The sequence below is a fragment of the Xiphophorus maculatus genome, chromosome 23 (genome assembly GCF_002775205.1).
Source record: "Xiphophorus maculatus strain JP 163 A chromosome 23, X_maculatus-5.0-male, whole genome shotgun sequence".
In the NCBI taxonomy this organism is placed as follows: domain Eukaryota; kingdom Metazoa; phylum Chordata; class Actinopteri; order Cyprinodontiformes; family Poeciliidae; genus Xiphophorus; species Xiphophorus maculatus.
Genome location: NC_036465.1, coordinates 15,549,381 through 15,569,199, shown reverse-complemented (window position 1 = coordinate 15,569,199; position 19,819 = coordinate 15,549,381). Strand labels below are relative to the sequence as shown.

At 40.1% G+C, this 19,819-nt stretch overlaps 3 protein-coding genes across 9 annotated transcripts in view; 2 read left to right on the top strand and 1 right to left on the bottom strand.

Moving 5' to 3' along the window:
* rad9a (RAD9 checkpoint clamp component A) overlaps positions 1–6,804 on the top strand; it is an 8,153-nt gene extending 1,349 nt beyond the window's left edge. Inside the window, exons 5-12 of the mRNA XM_005809798.3 lie at positions 1,116–1,230; positions 1,412–1,511; positions 1,603–1,709; positions 2,062–2,168; positions 2,267–2,331; positions 2,428–2,523; positions 4,206–4,440; positions 6,405–6,804. Coding sequence (XP_005809855.1) covers positions 1,116–1,230; positions 1,412–1,511; positions 1,603–1,709; positions 2,062–2,168; positions 2,267–2,331; positions 2,428–2,523; positions 4,206–4,440; positions 6,405–6,521 — 942 coding nt within the window. The 3' untranslated portion in view covers positions 6,522–6,804. The remainder of the gene's footprint in view (positions 1–1,115; positions 1,231–1,411; positions 1,512–1,602; positions 1,710–2,061; positions 2,169–2,266; positions 2,332–2,427; positions 2,524–4,205; positions 4,441–6,404) is intronic.
* LOC102218638 (trichohyalin) lies at positions 6,540–15,648 on the bottom strand. 2 transcript variants are annotated; one of them, XM_023328288.1, is made up of 10 exons: positions 15,537–15,648; positions 15,103–15,350; positions 13,367–13,466; positions 13,092–13,199; positions 12,023–12,129; positions 11,642–11,756; positions 11,240–11,305; positions 10,744–10,933; positions 10,466–10,623; positions 6,540–9,426 (listed from the first exon to the last, which is right to left on the bottom strand). In XM_023328288.1, exons 2-10 carry the CDS (start codon positions 15,237–15,239, stop codon positions 6,916–6,918), a joined length of 3,492 nt encoding a protein of 1,163 aa, XP_023184056.1. In that variant the 5' UTR covers positions 15,240–15,350; positions 15,537–15,648; the 3' UTR covers positions 6,540–6,915. The 2 variants fall into 2 exon arrangements, with proteins under 2 accessions (XP_023184056.1, XP_023184055.1); XM_023328287.1 differs by lacking the exon at positions 15,537–15,648 and having other exon boundaries at positions 15,103–15,442.
* On the top strand, positions 13,479–19,819 carry LOC102218901 (NADH-ubiquinone oxidoreductase subunit 8-like). Of its 6 annotated transcripts, XM_023328290.1 has the most exons (9): positions 15,812–16,045; positions 16,146–16,194; positions 16,546–16,608; positions 16,696–16,744; positions 16,820–16,885; positions 17,532–17,621; positions 18,057–18,229; positions 18,398–18,526; positions 18,657–19,819. In XM_023328290.1, the coding sequence occupies exons 2-9, from the start codon at positions 16,153–16,155 to the stop codon at positions 18,786–18,788; spliced, it is 744 nt and encodes a 247-aa protein (XP_023184058.1). In that variant the 5' UTR covers positions 15,812–16,045; positions 16,146–16,152; the 3' UTR covers positions 18,789–19,819. The 6 variants fall into 6 exon arrangements, with proteins under 6 accessions (XP_023184062.1, XP_023184058.1, XP_023184059.1 ...); XM_023328291.1 differs by lacking the exon at positions 16,546–16,608 and having other exon boundaries at positions 15,815–16,045; XM_023328294.1 differs by lacking the exons at positions 15,812–16,045; positions 16,146–16,194; positions 16,546–16,608 and adding an exon at positions 13,479–13,497.

Sequence of the window (19,819 nt, the reverse complement as noted above, 5' to 3'; positions counted from 1 at the left end):
TTCTAAATGTTGTGATGTTGTTTTGAGGACATTTATTCACAAAAGATCTCGTAGCATAAATTTATCCCTCAAAAGTGCTTAACAATGAAAGCAAACTCTGATCTTTCAGTAAATCCATCCCAAAATTCAAAGAACTCCTACTTGTATGGGCAGATTTAAAAATGTGACGTCCTGACATTTCTGGGGTTAAAGTTTTCCTTTTTCACTGAGGTGCCAATTAAAGTTCATGGCGTAACTGGAGTTTTCTGCGGCTGTTTCAAGCCTCGAGTAAGGCAGAAATTTCTCCTTCTGCCACCTGCTGCTGAACACTGCAGGCCAGCTGGCTGAAAGAAAGCTACTATGCTAGCCATTGTTGTTGTTTGGAATTGGCCCTTTTACTGAAGAAACGTTTTAAATGTTTTACTTAGTATAACTGGTAAGCAAAGAGTGACAGCAAAAATAGTTTGAAATTCTCTCCAACCTACATTCGAAAAGTACAACAAAATTTAGAGTATATTTACCTTGGATTCATTTTTTGAGTTAACCATAAATTGATATAATATTTTTCTTGGAGCAATTGAAGTAGTTATTGTTTTGCCTTTTTTAAAGAAAATAAATTAGATGTCATGTTATACATTTTTGTCATAGATTTCTGTGCTAGTATAAAACAGCAGTATTTTCATAAGTGCGTTTTTGATGTTGTGAGAATTACCAACCCAGGTATAGATTGACGTCATCTCTTCACCATATCTGATTGCTGATTTTTTATGACTAATTCCAGTTTAATATTTCTCAGTAAGAAGAAGGAAATGGATGCATCTGAACGTTTTCTTGCGTTGCTCATCTCTACATTCTGTTCTCTGTGCCACGTTGGTACCGGGAGGTTGTGGTTATCAGTGTGAAACCTCTGAGCTTCCTGCCCCAGATAGTTGCAGAAAATCTCACCCAGTAAAATCGTCCATTTTACACACGTGTACATAACGTGTGTTATAGTAAGCCTGTAATATGCCAAAAGTGTTTTATTTACATGACATAAAACAAGTATGAGATGGTTTCACTGCAGATAAAGTTACAGAAATTCCTGCGTCTGTTATAGAGGTGTTGCTCTACTTCCTGTTTTGTTTTTATCTTACCAGAGCGTGCAGTCCGTCTTCAAATCTCTTGCAACTTTAGAGAAAACGGTGGAAAAATGTCACATTGGTCTTGATGAGCAGAAAGATCGCCTCACTTTCACGCTGCACTGCAAACATGGTAACACCACCCTGCTTCCCTTTCAGATTTACAGTGCTGTACACTGAAGAGTTTCACAGGGGACATTTGTCATCCATTTTGATATATTTAGTACTAATTGCAGCACTGCGCATTCATTACATTGCATTCTCTCATGTTCTTTTGAGTTTTAAAGGTTTGTGTGTTTGGACGTTCTCTCCAGGCCTCCTGAAGACACATAACCTGTCTTACCAGGACAGTGAAAGCTTGGAGGCAGTCTTTGATAAAAACAGCTGTGCCAATGTGTTCAGAGCCCAACCCAGGTTTTCAAATATTCACTCATTTTGTTTTGCTTTCATTATGCCACTGTCAAATTTAACCCCGATCTGCTTTTTTGATTTCCTTTGTTCTCAGAGTGCTGGTGGACACGGTTGTGCACTTCCCTACGTCTCTGGAAGAAGTGACCGTGACAGTGAGTGATGAACGGATGTGGGTTAGAAATCATGTGGAGGATGAAGCAGGTGAAAAAAATATTTTTTTTCTCCCCCTCCAGCCAGCAAATAACATGACAGTTACGTCAGCTGATTAGTTAAGTTATTTTCACAGCAAATTACAAAGTGAACACTCCCTTTCAGTGTGTGGATATTTGTCATTCCCCCCTCTTGAGAAGGTGTGTTTCTCAATTGAGTCAATCTGAAGGAGCTAAAAGTTTAGAACATTTAACAAAAGATGTTTTATGTTGCCTTAAATGACACAGAACAGTTACATTAAACGGATTTAAACCCAGAGATGCTCTTGCAAATTAAATAGTTACATAAAACAGAAGCAGAAGTTAGGTCTTCATTTCTTTTCTGTTTTGTTTCTCCCTCTCAGAGCGCTCGAAGGCTATGCTAACTGAGCTGTGTCTGGCTGCGGATGAGTTCGACTACTTTGCCGTCAAAGCTCACTACAGCATCACTTTTTGTCTAAAGGAGTTTCGGGTGTGACAGATAAGAGAGAAACAGTAATCGCTTTGACAAAATGACTGGATTCCTTTTGGTCCAGAATCTGAGATAAATCGTTATCTTCTCCCCTCCAGGGTTTGCTGTTGTTTGCTGAGTCCACTGGCCTCCCTGTGTCTATGTACTTTGATGAACCAGGCAGGTGAGCGTGCTTATTTTCAGAGTGTTCACATATTAAGATACTTGTTCCACTTTTGGCCACTGATCTGCGTATTTTGTGTGTGTGTTTGTGTGTCAGCCCTGTGGTGCTTTCAGTAACAGACAGCGTTCTGGAGGGGAATTTTGTGCTGGCGACACTTTCGGATAATCATGATCTTCAAAAGAGCAACAGAGGGTAAAAAACAAACAAGCAAACAGACATTACTGGTTATGATTCTGTAGAGAACGCCTATAAAAGCCTTGACACACCAGTCAGCTGTCAGTAAAAAGAAAAAAAAAAACGCTGAACAAATGAAAATCAGATCAATGCTTTAACTTTCAGTCAATGTTTCCTGTTTGACTCATTTTAAAAACGGGCAGGAAATCCTGAGTGTTTACTCCTTCATGCCACCTGGTGGATAATGTTAGTGTGATTCATATCAGCTGGAAGTCACTGTGCTTGAGACTCTTTTTTTTTTTATCTCTGGCGGCTGCTAGTTCTTTAGCCGTAATCCACAACCCTTCTGCTTCATATTCACAACACTGACAGCATAATAGCTATTTTGCATCTGTCTGATATAATTGTGGGCTGCTGTGGTCAGTAGTTCAGTATGTCCCAGAATTAGAGCTCTCCATCTTTCTCAAGATGCCAGCAATGATCCTAGGTCAACATTTGTTGCTGCCCCACAACTTGAGTAGGTTCATAAGACCGTTTTCAAACAGTATTAGCACTTGCGCCTAACACCAGCTGTCACACACCGTGGTGAAGCGGTGATAATTTGGGTTGGGTTTTTTTTGGCAATACCTACGTCCCTTGCAAACCACCAAGTTGACCACAAATTACTCTTCATAGCAAAGCATTCTACAGTCAAATGTAAGGTCACCTCCTGACAGATTAGCTTGGCTAAAATTAGACCATTTAAGCTGTCATGCAATGTTTTTGTCAAAAGTCCCCCATTTAGGAGAAACAGATAAAATCATATGGTAAACAACTAGCTATTGCTGCTGTTTTGTTACAAGCTTCTAAATGAGGACCTGCACTTAGTTTCACATACCCAACTTCTCAATGTTTGGCTTCATCTCGGTTTAATAACAATATGGTGGGATGTGGTTAATTAACTTAGTTTTAATTTCAGAGCCTGTAAAAGACCAGATCATTTGTGAAATATTCTGACACATAAAACTCTAGAAGTGAAACAGTGTTTCCTTGTTTGCCATCACTGAAACAATTGTCTTGGCATAAAACAAGTTCAGGCTGCAAAGCGTTAACTACGGAGGAGTCTGGCTCACAGGATGTTGGCTGTTACCAAAGGTTTTCTGTATGTCAGAGGAAGCAGTAAATGTTCTGACATCAATTAGACATCACAAATCTCGCATAAGCTTATTTTGAATAGTTAACAAGATTCGCCTGTATATAAAGCTTGATTAAAATGTAAACATGTTGAGTTTCCATTACAGTTTGTTGCCTGCTGTTTATTTTAAGGTTGTTTGATTTTAGTCCAGATGTATCATCTATAACTTATTGTGAGACGGAATGAGACGAAAATGACAAAAATGGAGACACAAGTATTGCTCCTTTGAGTCATTAATTATTAAAGTACATCAGGACATTTGGTTTTATTCGTGTCTTCGCCTTTTGTGTAATATGAAAAAGTGTGTCGTTATTGCTGGTTTGCTTTAATTGTCTTTTAAATTGACTGATGTTGTTAAAGGCCCACCTGGGGACAGGCATTGTAAACTAACTAAGGCTACAGATGCTTAGCCTTAGATACTTAACATCCCATTTAAATAAACAAGAAAGAAAGTTCATATAGATTCAACTCAGAAAGTGGATATGTTCTTTACGTTCTTCCTCATTCTCACTGACTCTCTCCTCAGAGGCGACGCGGACCAGCCACATCCTCCTGATGACTTCATGAGTGACGACATGGATGCCTATCTGATTGCCATGGATACCAGTGCAGCACCAGGTCCCTCCACCGCAGACCCGCCCCCTCCTTCATTAGCCACATTCAGAAAGCCCCCGGCACCTAATTATAGGACCAGAACGCACAGTGAGGAGGAGGAGGAAGATGATGGGGAGGAAGATCCAGAGAGACCGCCAGATAAAAAGGTACAAGAGTTTCTCAGATAGTGAGATGCCGCTTTCTAGGGTTGGATTTACTTATTTAATCACACATATTGATGCATTAATATAGTTAAGCCCCAAATTTTTCTTACCGCTGGCAGATTTACATTTAAAATAAATATTTGATTCCCTCTGACTGAATCAAATTCATATTAATGTTTTGAATGTAATAGGCAATCTGTGTAGGGAGCTAAAGATTAGGGTGATGGCAGGGAGGAAACATGTATAATATGTTCCAAATTATAATGCAAATTGGATTTAAGTTTCATAAAGATAAAATTTTTTGTTGTGCTATTAAATTTATAGATGGTATTTTGTGTCAGGGCTCTTTGAATCACTATAATTCATTTCAGAGAGCTGGTTGATTAGTTTGTCTGGTGAGCTCAATTGAAGGAAATCTACTTAAGAAGGATGTTCCACATTATTAAGCAGGCCACAGGTTTCAAGCAATATGGGAAAAAGAAAGGATCTCTCTGCTGATGAAAATCATCAGTGTAGTGCCGTATGACAAGATATAAAAACATTAGATATTTAACAAAAACTGAAGCGTTATCTTACTGTGAAGAGATTTGTGGCTGATTCAGAACAAAGATGGGTTTGTACAGATAAAGGCATAATGAGGAAGGTTTCTGTTAGACAAATTCATCGGATTAAGAGAGCAGCTGTTAAAATGCCCTTACAAAGCAGCAAATAGTTATTTGAAGCTGCTGGTGCCTCTAGAACCTCAAGGTGGAGGATCCTCCAGAGGCTTGTGGTGCATGAACCTACTATTGGGCCAACGCTGACCAGAGCTCACAAGCAGAAACGGTCGCAGTGGGCCCAGCCGGACATGAAGATTAATTTTCAACATTGTTGTTCACTGATGACTGCTGTGCAACCCTGGATGGTCCAGATGGACGCAGTAGTGGATTGGTGGTGGATGGCCACCACATCCCAACACGGCTGTGACGTCAGCAAAGAGGTGGTGGAGTCATTTTTTGGGCTGAAATCATGTGGAGAGAATCTTTGGTCGGCCCCTTCAGAGTCCCTGAAGGTGTGAAAATGACCTCAGCAAAGTATATGGACTTTCTGACTGATCACTTTCTTTCGTGGTTCAAAAGAAGAGCCGTACCTTCTGTAGGAAAATTATCTTCATGCATGACAATGCACCATCTCATGCTGCAAGGAATACCACTGTCATTGGCTGCTATGGGCATAAAAGAACCTATGTTAACATGTAACTCAGTCTGTTAAGATGTTTTTGATTGAAATAGCGTTTGTGACCACTTAATGCTGCGCATTCAAAGAATGACCTTTTGCAGTTCTTTATAATCCATAGATTGTTTAGAAAATCTGCTGTGCATAATAATTTGGAACAGTGCATTTTGAGTTTTTTATTTTTGAAAAAAAAAATACTCTTCTCTTTGGGAGCTTTGTTCAGTAAAATTTGATTTATACTGTAATAGTTCATGACTTGAAAATTATACTGACCATTGCATTGCCCATTTAAGAAAATCTGAGAAAATATCACTTGCACAATAATTTGTAACACATTGTAAAAGCTGCTCAGCAGTTATTAGAAGGGTTTGGCAGCTGTAACCCCAATAAAGGCTTTTTGGTTACTGATCTAGAAGGTATAAAATATTGTTCAGCCTCCTGTTTTATGATTAAATATCAATAGAAACAGAAAATATACCCTTTGTCTATTGTCTTATTAGCCATCAGGAGATGTGTAATGTATAGTTACATCCGTTTTTCACATAAGCAAGGAAAAAGTGTAGTTCCTTTCTTTCAACCAGCTGACCGGCCATAAACAGCAACAGGTCAGGGAGGGGACATGCACCTACTCTATGTGTAGGAATGGTATATTGGGAAATGCTCAAATTTTTTGAAGACCATTGCTGGCCCATATCCAAGTAGTTATATTGGATAAAATTAATTTTTTAATGGCTTTCCGTATTCTCCCACAGTTCCGCTCCCTGTTCTTTGGATCAGTCCTTCCTCCTTCCTCTCAGATGAACACGCAGCCGCTTACGACTCAGGAAGTGCTGGCCAGCGACAGCGAGGATGAAACTGAAGCAGACTGACGATCAGCGATCTGACAGAGGCGAAACGTGGGAGCGCTGTTACACCACCACACCTGGATTACTTGAAACGAAAAAAACTGACGCTTTGGACCCGACTTTTTGTTTTTACTGGACAGATATCGCTGTATTGTTTTTACTGAGGATTCTGATGTTCATGTTGAACTTGAAAACTGTGACGAAGTGAAGCTAAACATGAAGCACTTCAGTTCGTTTTTACTTTGACTCTGTCTGGCTGATGGAGAAGCAGTTGCACCAAAGAAAAATAAATTTGCTTTTCATATTATATAAACAGTATTTATTATTTATGTACATCTGAAAAGGTTCAAGTGTAAACCAAGATTGAGCTCAAACAAGAAAGGGAAACAATATGACCTAAAATCAGATGCCGTTTTTGTTAAAAGTAAGATTCAGCATAGGAAACAGAATTTCTAGTGATCTGTGAAACGGTCTTTGCAGGATCATCGGTAACTTTCTCCTTCGGGCCTTGAAAACTTTTCCCCCTGGTCTGCGGTTTCCGTCTCTCCCTCTCTTGTTCCTTCTCCTTCTTCTTTCTCAGCTTCTCCTCCTCTTTTTCCTTTCTCTCCTGCTCCCTCCGCCTCCTCCTCCTCTCCCTGGAGCTCAGCTTCTCCTCCGCGTCTTCCTGGACCACCGGCTCGTCCACTGGCATCACATCGCTGAAGTCCTGAATCAAGATTTTGGGAACCTGCATCTTGGGCTTCTTCTTCGGCTTGGCCTTTTTGGGCTGCTCTCCTTTGAGTTTGCGGAAGAGTCCGAATCGCTTGGAGGCGTCGGGCTGCTGCTCCTGTCGCTCCCCCGCATCATCTGTCACTTCAGGAACGGCTTGCTCCGATTGTGCTTCCTTAGGTTGTAATTCTGGTTGACTGGAGCTGAACTGGGATTGGTTGGTCTTCTCAGGACCGCTGAAGAGGTCCTCTGAAAGTCTACGCGTGACCTTGGAGCCACGTGAGCCGGAGGATTTCCTCAGACAGTAATCAGCAGAGGAGCGACTGCTGCGGCGCACAGAAGGTTGCTCCTGGCTGCCGTCGTCAAGTTTAGGAAGATCTTTTGCATCCTGATGAACTTTGTCTTGGATATTTGTGTTGTCAGTATTTGTTGATTCAGAAGAAATTGTGACATTATTCTCTCCTGCTTGGCTTTCTTGAACATTTTCTGTGCTTTCTGCTTTCTCCACAGCACCGGCTGCTGACTCTTCAGGTGTTTGCATATGAGAAGAGCTTATTTGTTTTTGATCAGACTTATCTTTAGTCTCATCCTGTGTTAAAATCTCACCTTCTTCTGGAGGTGGTGCTCTCTCTGCAGCCAACTCGTCTGGCTGATCGTGTACGTCTAATTCCTCTGAATCTTTTGGATTAGAAACACATTCCTGACTTTGTGCATGTACAGGCACAACTACCTCCTCTATTTCCTGTCCAGGGCAATCCCTTACTGCTTCAATTTCTTCTTCAACCACAGCCTTAGTATCACTCTCTTCCTCTTGAGGAGTGCTGTCAGGTGTAGGTGGTGTCTGTGAATCTTCCTGCTCTGTTTGTGTCTTTTTAACATTTAGTTGGTCCTGCACGGCCACATTTTCTGCCAGGACATCGGTTTCTGTCTCTGTCTGGGTGTGGGTCTCTGTCTGTTTTGTTTCAACGAATGATTCAGTGCTGTGGCATTTATGCGTCTCTGTGATCACTTCTTCTTGCTCCTGCTCTGTGTCTGTTTTAGGATCCAGGTCTCGGTGACATTCTGAGACCAGGTTTGTCTCACTTCTTGTCTCTGTGACCTCAGTGACGGCGTCCAGCGGCCGCTGTTGTGAATTTTCAGTTTCTGTACCAGACTCTGGTTTTATGCCAGCTGGCTCCTCCCATGACTCTGTGTGAGACTCGCTGTTTGTGTTTTCTCTCTGAATCTCTGCATGATTTTCCTCCATGGTGGTTGTATTTTTGTTTTCTCCCTCTTCATGAGTACCAGTCACCTCAGTCTGCGGCTCATTGCTTTGCTCTTCCAGAAAATTGGATTGACTCATATTTTGCAGCTTTTCTGGATTCTCAGCCTCGCTGTTTATTTCTGTATCCCCACTCTCCTCATTGTTTTTGTTACTTTGCTCGTCAGTAACATGGGATTGGCTCACAGTTTGCAGACCTCTTTGGTTCTCAGTCTCATTTCTGTCTACAGCCTCACTCTCCTGACTTTGCTCCTCCAGAACCTGTGGTTGGTTTGTGTCACCCAGCTCCTCTTTCTGCTCACTTTCATTTGATTCTTCTGCAGCTTGGGAATTATTTTCAACAGATTGAGACTCCTCTGTCTTTTCTAAAATGGCTGTGCTTTCTCCAGTCTCTTTGCTTTCGTCCTTTTCACATTTTCCTGCTTTCAAAGGCTCAGTTTGTTCTTCTACTTTTACTGTTTCTTCTTTGTGCTCCGTTGGCAGACTTTTGTTTTCTTCCCGTTTATTTTCTTCTGCTGGTTTTGTCTCTGTTTCTGTTTTCTGTCCATCTGAAACGACATCCTCCTCTTTGACGTCTTGGACGTTTTTCTTGAATTCTGCATCACTCCAGTTTCTCCAGTCATCCTTTGCTCCCATGGAAAGATGCCTCGAAACTTTGTTGCCGGCCTCCCACTCGCCAGCATTGCCTTTTCCTCCTTTCCTAAACTTCTTGTGAAGGAGGGCAGGTGAGAGCGAAAGAGTGGAGGCGGAGCGGGCAAGAGGAACAGACAGATTCCCCGTTTCTCTCTCTTTCTGCTCACGTTCTTCCTTCTGTTGTCGGGTTCTCGCCCACGCCATCCGATACCCATAGCAACGACCCCGCGGGTCGAACGTAGACGAGGGTTTGTCTTTCCTCCACCTTCCCAACTCCTTCTCCGTCCGTTTCTCCAGGTCTTTACCTGACAGTGGCACTGAACAAACCTGAATGAGGGGAGAGAGAAGGGAGCTGTGAATCAGAGACGAGGTTTGTTCATGATAACAGAATAGAAGAGTGGGATTGGGAAAAAATGTGGTTTTATTGCAGTTAAATACAGAGTTTCAATTGAGTTTAAATCAGGATGGTATAAAAGCCCCATGGTTGTTATTGTTGGGTTAATCTTTAGTGTGTCCCTGATTACATTATTTATTGAAAAGACAACTTTTTATTACAGAAAAGGGTGATCTGATACATTTTCATACTGGTTCTGCAGTAATGCTTTTCCGTAGTCCAAAGGGTGTTCAAGCTATTTGTAACATCAGCCAAAATCATCAAATCAAATGGGCTCACAGACCAAAAATATTGGGGTTTTTTCTTCAAAAAAATAAAATAAAATAAGCCAATTCTGGGCAAAAAACTGCATTTAAATCACTCTATTTGAAAACACTTCCTGTATTTAGCCAATTTTAATAAATTAACAAAAAGCAGATTTGGGTGCAGCCAAGTTTCAGCAAAAGTCACAAGATGTGGTCATTACAGGAGAACAACTGTTTAAAGATAAATGCTTTGACTTATTTGTCATTCAGACATCCACTTACAAGCGTACACACAATAAAATTACATGTTGATTAGCTCAAGGTCACACACTAGAAATTAAATTAGTGTTAAATTCTCAGAATGCATTTAGCAATCCCCACAAAATGAGAGCTTTTGTGGTTCATTCATACAGAATGAATCAAAAATATAAAAATATATTACTTTTCTGTTATGAAAAGATTTTAATTTGTGATCATTTTGCCATAATTAAAAATAAAAAATCTTCATCTAATTCAATCAGGGAAACCAAATTTTTATAGTTCTTAAGTGGCAGCAGAGGACAACAAAATATTAGTCCAAGAGCCAGAAATGGCCCTTGGACCGCACTTTGGACACCCCTCCTCCAGACGAAAAGAGTATTTATATATATTGTATAATATGTATATTATGTATATTTCCTCTGCAGGGAATGAACAAACAAGGAGTGCTAACTCTTTTCAGTATTACCTCTGCTATGAAAGTCTCCTCTTCCTCCTGGACATGCTCCCTGACCCCCCTCAGGCTCTCCAGAGTCTCCATCTGGCCCGGACACTGCTTCCTCTGCTCGGCCCGGCCCAGGACGCGACGCACCAGCACCACCGCCACCTGGAGCAGCACCTTCACACCTGGATGGCAGAATTTCACTAATAAGGATGCACAACAGCGACTGCAGTGGCAAACGTAAAACTCACATCGCCTCGATTTGATTTAGTTTTTGGTGTAAAACCACACACACATAGACACACCATAGCAGAAGAAGAGGTCCCACACTCGGAGAAGCGTGTTAAAGGGCAGGTGACGTGTGAATAGACACATCAGCCAGTCGGTGGCGAACATGAGCGGCTCCACGCCGTGCTGCTGGAGATGCTTGTGTGCAGCCGGGCACGTCTTCTTCAAGACCCAGGAGAGGATGGCTGCGTCGAACAGGACTCCCTCCTACACAAAACACCAGTCTGTCTGTTAGAGAGTCACACCTTATTAACTCTGAGCAGGTGTGTCTCCTGGAAATATCTGATGCAGTGGAGGAAAAAGGTTTCCCCATAGAACAGTACGGACAGGTACGGGAAAGTACTCTAAAAGGTGTCTATCTCTTTCTTTGCATCATCCTTTGCATCTGCCCTCCATTCATCACTCCACCTTTCCTCGCATCATTCATTCATCTGTTTGAGTCTGAAACTTAAATCTGGAAAGGTGAAACGTGAAGGAAGCCGTACTACTCATCCAAACTAAGTGTTCACTCACCAGCAGAGGGCTGTAGTATCCAGGAAGGTACTGCTCACTGATCTGAACCAAACACCAGAAAGCCTCCTGCCAGACATGAACAAGGATGTCAGGATGTAGTGACCAGAGGTTTGGCTAGTAAAAATAAATACTCCCCCTAAAAACGAGAATGCAAAGGCACATGGACACGCCTACAGGCTGTTTGATTCCTGTTCATTTATTTTAAAATAAATATTTGTTATAAAAACTGAAGAAAAAAACCCCAAAACAAACATCCATTAAAAAGACATATGAACGAGATGAGTGAGTACAGGTAAAACTTCAAAGTCTGCCCTGACAGAAATAATTCTCCCTTTCATGGTGATTGTTCTCGAAGTGAACTTGCACCTAGTCTGCAGAACAGAAACGTGTTTTTGGTCCAACCTCAGCAGGCATGTTCATCAGCAGCACCGCAGCCACCGGCCCCTGAGCCTGGCAGTAACCTTCCTCTGGCTGGAACTGAGTGTAGGCTTTCAACACCCGGAACAACCCCCGCTGCCTGCACACACACACACACACACACACCCACACACCACAGTAATCAACCACATAGCACATGCAGAGCAGTTAGCTCAAGTGTTCACACTGATGAGAAACATTTATCTGTTTTAGTTGAAGAGGCAAAGATTTATCTTGCAGGTACAGTAACTAAAGGCGTCATAAAGTTGTTCTCCACTCACAGCTTGTTGGCAGAAACACTGGGTAGAAAACAAACCTAACACTGGGTAGAAAACAAACCTACCACTGGGTAGAAAACAAACCTACCCGTGTCCGTCTTTGGAGAGGAACATCTCGTGGAAGGGGAACTGTCTGTCTAGATCCCTCTCGATTATATCCACCCAGCTCTGCAGACCTGGCTGTGAATCTAGAGACTGAGATAACAAATCATTAATATTCCAATGTCACACAGAGTTAAAATGGCAAACTTGATTTATCTAGTTAGTAAACGCTGGTTGTTGTACAATAAACATTAACTGCATGTTTATCATACATAGTGATAGATTTTAAGGGTCACATGTTAATTTTTATGGTCATCTCTTACAGCTCCCTAATTAATCATCACTGGATGTGGAAATGTCACAGTGGACCTCCAGGAATTTAGATTCTGTTCTTCTCCATTTTCCCTCCTGATCCTGATTTCCAGTGAGATGCTAAATAGAAAAAAACATTTGGACTCTAGAGCAATAATTTCATTTTTTGGTTCTTGTATTCACCATCCACAAATGGCAAATTTTTGGATTTACTTTACATTCCACTCAGTCTGTGCTTATACTTGTTTGTGCAACTTTTTCCAGCAAAATGTTTCATTCCACTTAACTTTAAGCATGAATTTGCTTAAAAGTAGCCTTCAGTGCAGAGCCGCCTTCTTTAATAATAACTTTTTCTGGCTTTTTCTATTGAACAGTTAAGTCTCCTCCATCATTATTTAGCACACTTTGGACTAAAAATCCTGTTTTAGTGGTTGTATCTACAAATCCAGTTTTATGTTATTGATGGAAATTGATGACCTTCAACATAATCAGAAAACAGACCCTTGAAATGTACCACTGTGAAACTCAGTCAGCGAATTATTATTTTTTTATTTAGTTAGTGAACTAAATTAACTTTGCTAACTTACATAGAGGTTGCATGTATCACAAACATGTTTCCATTTTTAAATCACAATAATCAGGAAATTATTTTCAGCCTCTCACAAATTATTCAGCATAAATATCAATCATATTCTTGCAACAACTATGCAGCTTTTTCTGCAAACCCCCCCCCCCCCCCCCCCCCCCCCAAAACACTGTTTGCTAGAAACCATTAACTCCAGTGAAAACGTTTTAGCTCTTGCCTCATAAAGGTTTTCATTTTGTCTCATTCTTTCTGATGCTCCACACAGGAGAGGCCAGCACTTTGCTCGGAGCGAGGCAGGGATTCCTTTCTGGCACTGCAGTTTGACCTGCAGAGACATCAAGATCCAGTAAGAATCCCTATAAGCCATTTTAACAGCAAACAATTTGGCTTGTCGTGACAGTGAAAAAAACAAGGCTATTCTGCTTTTTAAAATAATTTTATGACAAGCTAAAGAAGAGTTTATGTGCTTGTCGTCTCTCCACCAGGACACACCTTGCTGCTCTTCTTTAACAAGATGCGGTCCCATTGGCCAATGATGTTGATCCATTTGGCTTCCCTCTGTCTGACCAGCTCAGGGGATGGGCCCACACTCCTGACCCACAACACAGCACACGAGACACCAAGTGAGTAATTTTAGCACATTTTGTAAAAGAAAAAAGAAAGATAACCTATGAACTAATTTCTAGGGGCTTTTAAAGTCAGCCTGCAGTGCTGCTCTGTGCCTTTACTGCAGAGACGCGGAGCTCTGAAAAACAAGGCAGGAAACAGGAAAACCACACGTTAGCAGTTTGACGTCTCCATGGCAACAGGTCAGGATGTTATCAATGGGGAAATTGCGAAGACGACAGGTAGCATGTTGCTTAGCCTCTCCTACTCTGATTTGATACTGCTTCATCTACCATCATCACTGTGTCAAGTGTTCACTTGCTGCCATGGGAAAAAGTGTGTGAGTTCTGATGTTTGATGCTGCTGCATAAAACTTTATCAAGGGTTTAAAATCTCCTGTTTAAACTCCACCTGCACTTTAAAATCCTTTTTGTCAGATGCTAGAGCAACTGTCAGAGTCCCTGAAGATGCACCAAACTGTTTAATAAATAAGATAATGCAGCGCTGCCCCTGCCCCACTTGTTGCTGCACACTGCCAGTGAGCTGCCTGAAAGGAGGCTGACAGGCCGTGTCATAGAAACTCATAGTTTGGAAAGTAAAAGAAGCGCAAATTAATGAAATTATAAACAGCATATATAAACTGTGAATTCTTTTCATTTTTTAAGCAATGTCAAAATAGTGAAACAATCTCACAGTGCCTCAAATATACACTGAGTATTAACCGTTACTGTAGGCATATTCTGATTTTTAGAAAATATTTTGTGAGCTTCTTTATGCTGTTCTAACGAACTGACAAGCTTTTTGTTTATTCTTTAAATGAATAAAGTGTTATAGAAGTCATCTTCTATCTCTAGCACCTATCTTTTCTCGCAATAATATTAAAAATGGGCCTAAAATGGTTTTCATTGCAAATAATAATTTGATTATTATTTCTAATAATAATAATCAAATATATATATTTGATTATTATTTCTAATAATAATAATCAAATATATATATTTGATTATTTGTTTTGTGCCCTGTTTTCAGATGGTGCATTTTCCCTTTATTATCTTAAAAAGTTCATCTTCATTAACTCTTGCCCCCTTTGTGCCTTTGCCATTTTGTTGTGCAAAACATTTTGTTGATTTTTTTTCTCTCTCTTTTAGTGTCGGTGTGTATAATGCACATGTTTCTCTACTGCATTAACCCACCAGTCCTCAGATATGTGGTGTGGTATAACTTCCTGGTCTCACCATGGGAAGACAAAAATAAAAGTTATTTGTCACTCTGGGAGCCCTTTGTACACATTTTCTCAAGTTGATTCTGCTAGTCTAAAACCTTTTATTACATTTTGTTTAAAAACAACAAGGAACTTTTGTATCAGTTAAATTAGAAAAGAGAAATCATTACAATGGTGGGAGAATATATCAACCTCATGAATTCAAGCAGATTAAGATATTTTGCTTACTATTTATAAATCAATTAGTCAGAGCTTGCATTTAAGGGATTTTAAATTTTGTATCTGAACTTGACTTTTAAAACGATCTTATTTCCTTAAGCGGTGCATGTGGTTTTTATAGCAGTATAACCCCTCGTGACAGTAAAGTAGCAGTTCTCCAGCATCCTGCAGGTGTACTCACCCAGCTGTGGATCCATTGGTCAGAATGAAGCCAAACCGGTCCGTCTCTGGTTCAAGGCTGACCTCTGATCCGGCATCCGACCCAGAGCTGTCCTCCTCACTCTGATGCCTGTGGGGTTGACTCGATGCTTTCAACATCTTCGCAGCACAGAAGACGGGGGCTCTTGTGGTTCACTTTGTAAAAGTATCCCCCAGTCATGAAGAGTTCATGATAGTCGGGCTGTGTATCTTGAGGAGCAATAATCCCATCTGAAACAAGCAATAGTAGTCAGTAGTCTACCTGTTCTTACATGTTTTTCTTCTGCTGCTATTTCTTTCTCTGTCGCGCACTTGACTAAGGGTTGGGAGAGTTTTAACAGGAAGTTAATAGAATGTTGACTTCCTGCCATTCAACCAGACACACCATCAAATGAAATGTAATTTAAATGTAAATACCTTTCAGATTCCCTTCATTATTGTGTATTTATTTGCAGAAGAGGTGCAGAGCGAGGTCTTCCAGTAATGGAAGTAGAAGATAAACTTCCTCTCTCTATTTACCGTTGTTAATCTGCACACCGCCCTTGCCTGTAACTGTTGCCAATGCATTGACTCACTTTTCCTTTGACACACACTGTGGTCCTTTATTAACGTTTTTCCTTTTTCTTAGTTGTGGAAGTGAAACTAATATTACTTTGACAGCATGACACATTTGTAAAAAAAAAAAAAAGGGTAATATTCTTTTTTAAGGCTTTTAAAATCCCTTCCTACTGCATTGCCAAATAGCTGCGTTGCAAATATACAGTGTCAAAAGTCAAACAAATTAAGGGGGAAATGTCAAAAGGTTAACAGGGTGAAGATATTGTGACTCGGAGAGAAAGGGGAATAAACGAGCCGTTTTGAATGCAGCATTTCTAAAACTGCGCAGTTCAGGGACCGTGGAGTTCATCACAAATCTCGCTCCAGAGGTATGTACCATAAAAGATTATTAACTGAACAGTTGCTGTTAGTTGACACTTTTACCAAGAAATGCTGAATAAATGTGGCTCGTTTTCTGTTGTCAAATAGACCTAAAATGATCAGCTGTACAACTGGGAAGAAACGACTCATGAGCAAAGTAAGAGTAGACTTACAAACACGTTTTACCTGAAAAACGTAAATATAACGCCTTATAGTAAATTAAGCGATGTTGGGTCATGTGTTTATGTGCGTCATTCAGTCCGTCTTCAAAAGAACAAAAAAACCTCCTAAACCTGGTTTAATCGCTACAACAACCACAATAGCTGCAGTTTTCTTCTTACATGTTGTTTACGCTAGAAGAAAGAATACATTTACCGTTTCGTTGTCGTTTTTGTTCACATAAAATTACTACATGGTGGTAATTGGTTTATAATCAAGAAACATCCTAAAACCAAGTTCGTACATCTGGTTTCCTATTCTCCCGGCGTTCCGCGAATACGTCATACAGCAGGGATTTGGGGCGCCAGATTACAGAAGGGCTGTCCTCAGCTGGCACTCTGCTTACCTGCAGGTTCTCTGATGTTTTCACAGTTTTCTGGTTTTTACATTGTGATTGTTGTTTGTATGTTCTGTTTTCTGACCCTCTGTTGTTAATCAGATGTCTGCTGCACTAAGTCTGCGTCTGTTGCACTGCTACTCGAAGAAAGGTACTAAACCACATTATAATAACATGCATGTGTGCTAAAATGACGTTGACTCACCTCGTGTTTGTGCATCTCCAGGCACATTTGGACATGGTTCTGGTGCTATGCGCACACTTAGCATTAGGGCACCGAGAGAGGGCTACAGTAAGTACTGGACTAAATACAGTAGTGCACTACAGAAGTAGTTTTTTTTTTTTTTTTTTTTAAATGTTGTCGTGTTTCAGCTACAAACTTGTCTGTATTTTATTGGGATTTCATATTAATGACCCACATATGGTAAAACAGTGCATCATTTGCAATTGGTAAGAAAGTGATACTTGGTTGTTTTTATTCTGTTTTCCCTTTCCCTGTAACTATGGCCTTCTGTTATAGCTTTTGTCTTTTTAATGTATATATTTTACTTTGCTACAAAGTAAAATATTTATATTTTCTCCTCTATTATTATTTATATTTTACTGCATGTATTACTGTAGAGCTCTTTCGGGTTTTCTTTGAAATACAGTATGCATATGTAGTTTACATACTTGCACACATGCAAATTGTAGTTTTTGGAAAATTGCTCAAGTCAGACTGGATAAAAAGCACGTGTTTAATTTTACAGCAGTTAAATGTGCATCTTTTTGTTGCAAGTATGTTAGGAAGTCTGACTAAGATACATTGATATTTGTGGGTGCAAAGTGGAAGAATGTGAAAGTTCCTAAGGATGTATATACTTTTACCATATTTAGGAAAAATGAAGAAAGCAAACAGATTATCTAACCACATATTTATTTATTTTCTCTTCTGGTAGAGTATGTAAATGCCCAGGAGCAGCCAACTGACCTGAGGTCCATCACTGACCGGGCTGCAACAACCCTCTTATGGACTGAGCTTTTCAGAGGTCAGAGCTGATGTTATTTCTGGGCAAATTACTTGATTCATGCAATGGAGTTGAAGCTAAAATTTGTATTTTCTTGTCAAATGTCACGAGAACACCAACATTTAACTTAAACAACTGCTCACTGTGTAGGGAAAGCTGATTTGTTGCTCATTGCAAATTTTTACCCAGTGATGAACACAGCTTCTGAGTTTGTTCGTAGCTTAAAATACTCAATGCATTTTAATTTAAAAATGATTTCAATTAATTTGACTCGATAAGGGGAAGGGCGCTGCCACAGACAATCAAAGATGAATCCACCGAATCTCTAAAGCTTTTCATAAAAATACGCTGTTGTAATCTTAGATTTTCTCCTTTTTATATACAATTGTTAAATTAAAAAGTGCATCAATTAAATCACCAATCCTTTATTCACTCTCTGGTGATAATTCATTGCAGGTTTGGCAATGACCATGAGCTACCTGTTCCGTGAGCCTGCCACCATCAACTACCCGTTTGAGAAAGGTCCGCTGTCACCACGGTTTCGTGGCGAGCACGCCCTCCGCCGGTACCCCAATGGAGAGGAGCGCTGCATTGCTTGTAAGCTGTGTGAAGCCATCTGCCCTGCTCAGGTAAACAAAAAGATAGACATGCATTGAATTTCAAAAATGTATTGATCACAGATCTATAAGACTTCTCTTTATAGCACTGGCTATTCCATTAATTATAAGCAAAAATAAAAGTCCTCCTAAATTTAATCCAGCTCATTCCGCTATTGGCCATTTTGGTTTTCTCCTCAGGCCATTACCATTGAAGCTGAGACTCGAGCCGATGGCAGCAGGAGAACTACGCGTTACGATATCGATATGACGAAGTGCATCTATTGTGGTTTCTGTCAGGAAGCCTGTCCTGTTGACGCCATTGTTGAGGTGAGAAAAGTGTATTTTTGTATTTCTGTTTTGCCTCAAACAAACCCCTGAGAAAAAAAAAGGGATATCTTTCTGGGATAGTCTGCATATTACCCTGAGAGTCACTTTTCTCATTTGATTCTTTCCCCAGGGGCCAAACTTTGAATATGCTACAGAGACTCATGAGGAGCTGCTGTACAACAAAGAGAAGCTGCTCAACAATGGAGACCGATGGGAGGCTGAGATAGCAGCCAACATACAGGCTGATTATCTTTACAGATGAATTGCGTCATCAGTAACAAACATTTCAACATATATATGCAATAAAAGAAATAGCTACATGTAGCCTTACTGATGCAAAAGTGAATTAGGGGTAAGCACTGAAGCCATGCTGCAGATACGCACGAAATTATTCACTGCTAGGTGAAAAATATCATGTTATTTTACTGACTTACTTTTAGCTGTGACTATGGCTCATAATTTTAGTGTATCCATGAGCTTATAACAAACACTTTGTTAAACTGCCACTTTAATCAAACAAAGTGGCAGTTTCAAGACATTACATGGAGGATGGTAACTGTGGGATAAAGTCTTTTGGACATTTCTTGCCAGAGCTAAGTTTTTATGGAAAAAATGTCAGTTAACACATTTGGGGTGTCAGCTTGCCTTTTATAACTGATTCACACTATTTATGATGAATTCATCATCTTATCCACTCGTCTTCTTAATATAATGCTTTCATCACTCTGAATCAGGGTCAAGTTGGACTCATTAAACCACGTGAATTGATGCCATTGTTTCAGATTATAATCCTGCTTTCTATTAAGCTGACGTAAGCTGTTTTCCACTGTTAACTTTATTGAATGTTCTTTATTTCTTGCGGCTGTTTATACAGTTGTTTAGTTCAATTAATTGGAGCAGTATCCACATTAACGTTTAACTTGACGTAAAGAATGCAAATTCTTTACTTAATTGTTAATTAATTGGTTTATTGCATTTATTTAAATATCTATTTATTTATGAAGCGTGTCACAGTTTATCAGCATCTTACCAGATTCTTATAATGAATTGGACATTCCTTATCCCAAGGGTTTAAGGCTGTTGAAAGTGAGCCCTGATTCCATGGGCAACCTTTGGAATAATTTTGCATGGCCCTCGATCACTCTTCAAGAGTAGCACCACTGGTACTAACACAAGCAAGTGATGCGAACGGACACTTTCAAAACTTGTTTATGGCGAGATCTACGCTGACAAGTTCAAATCTTTTTAAAATGGAAAAGTTAAATAAAACAAACTCTATGTTTGTGTTTTATT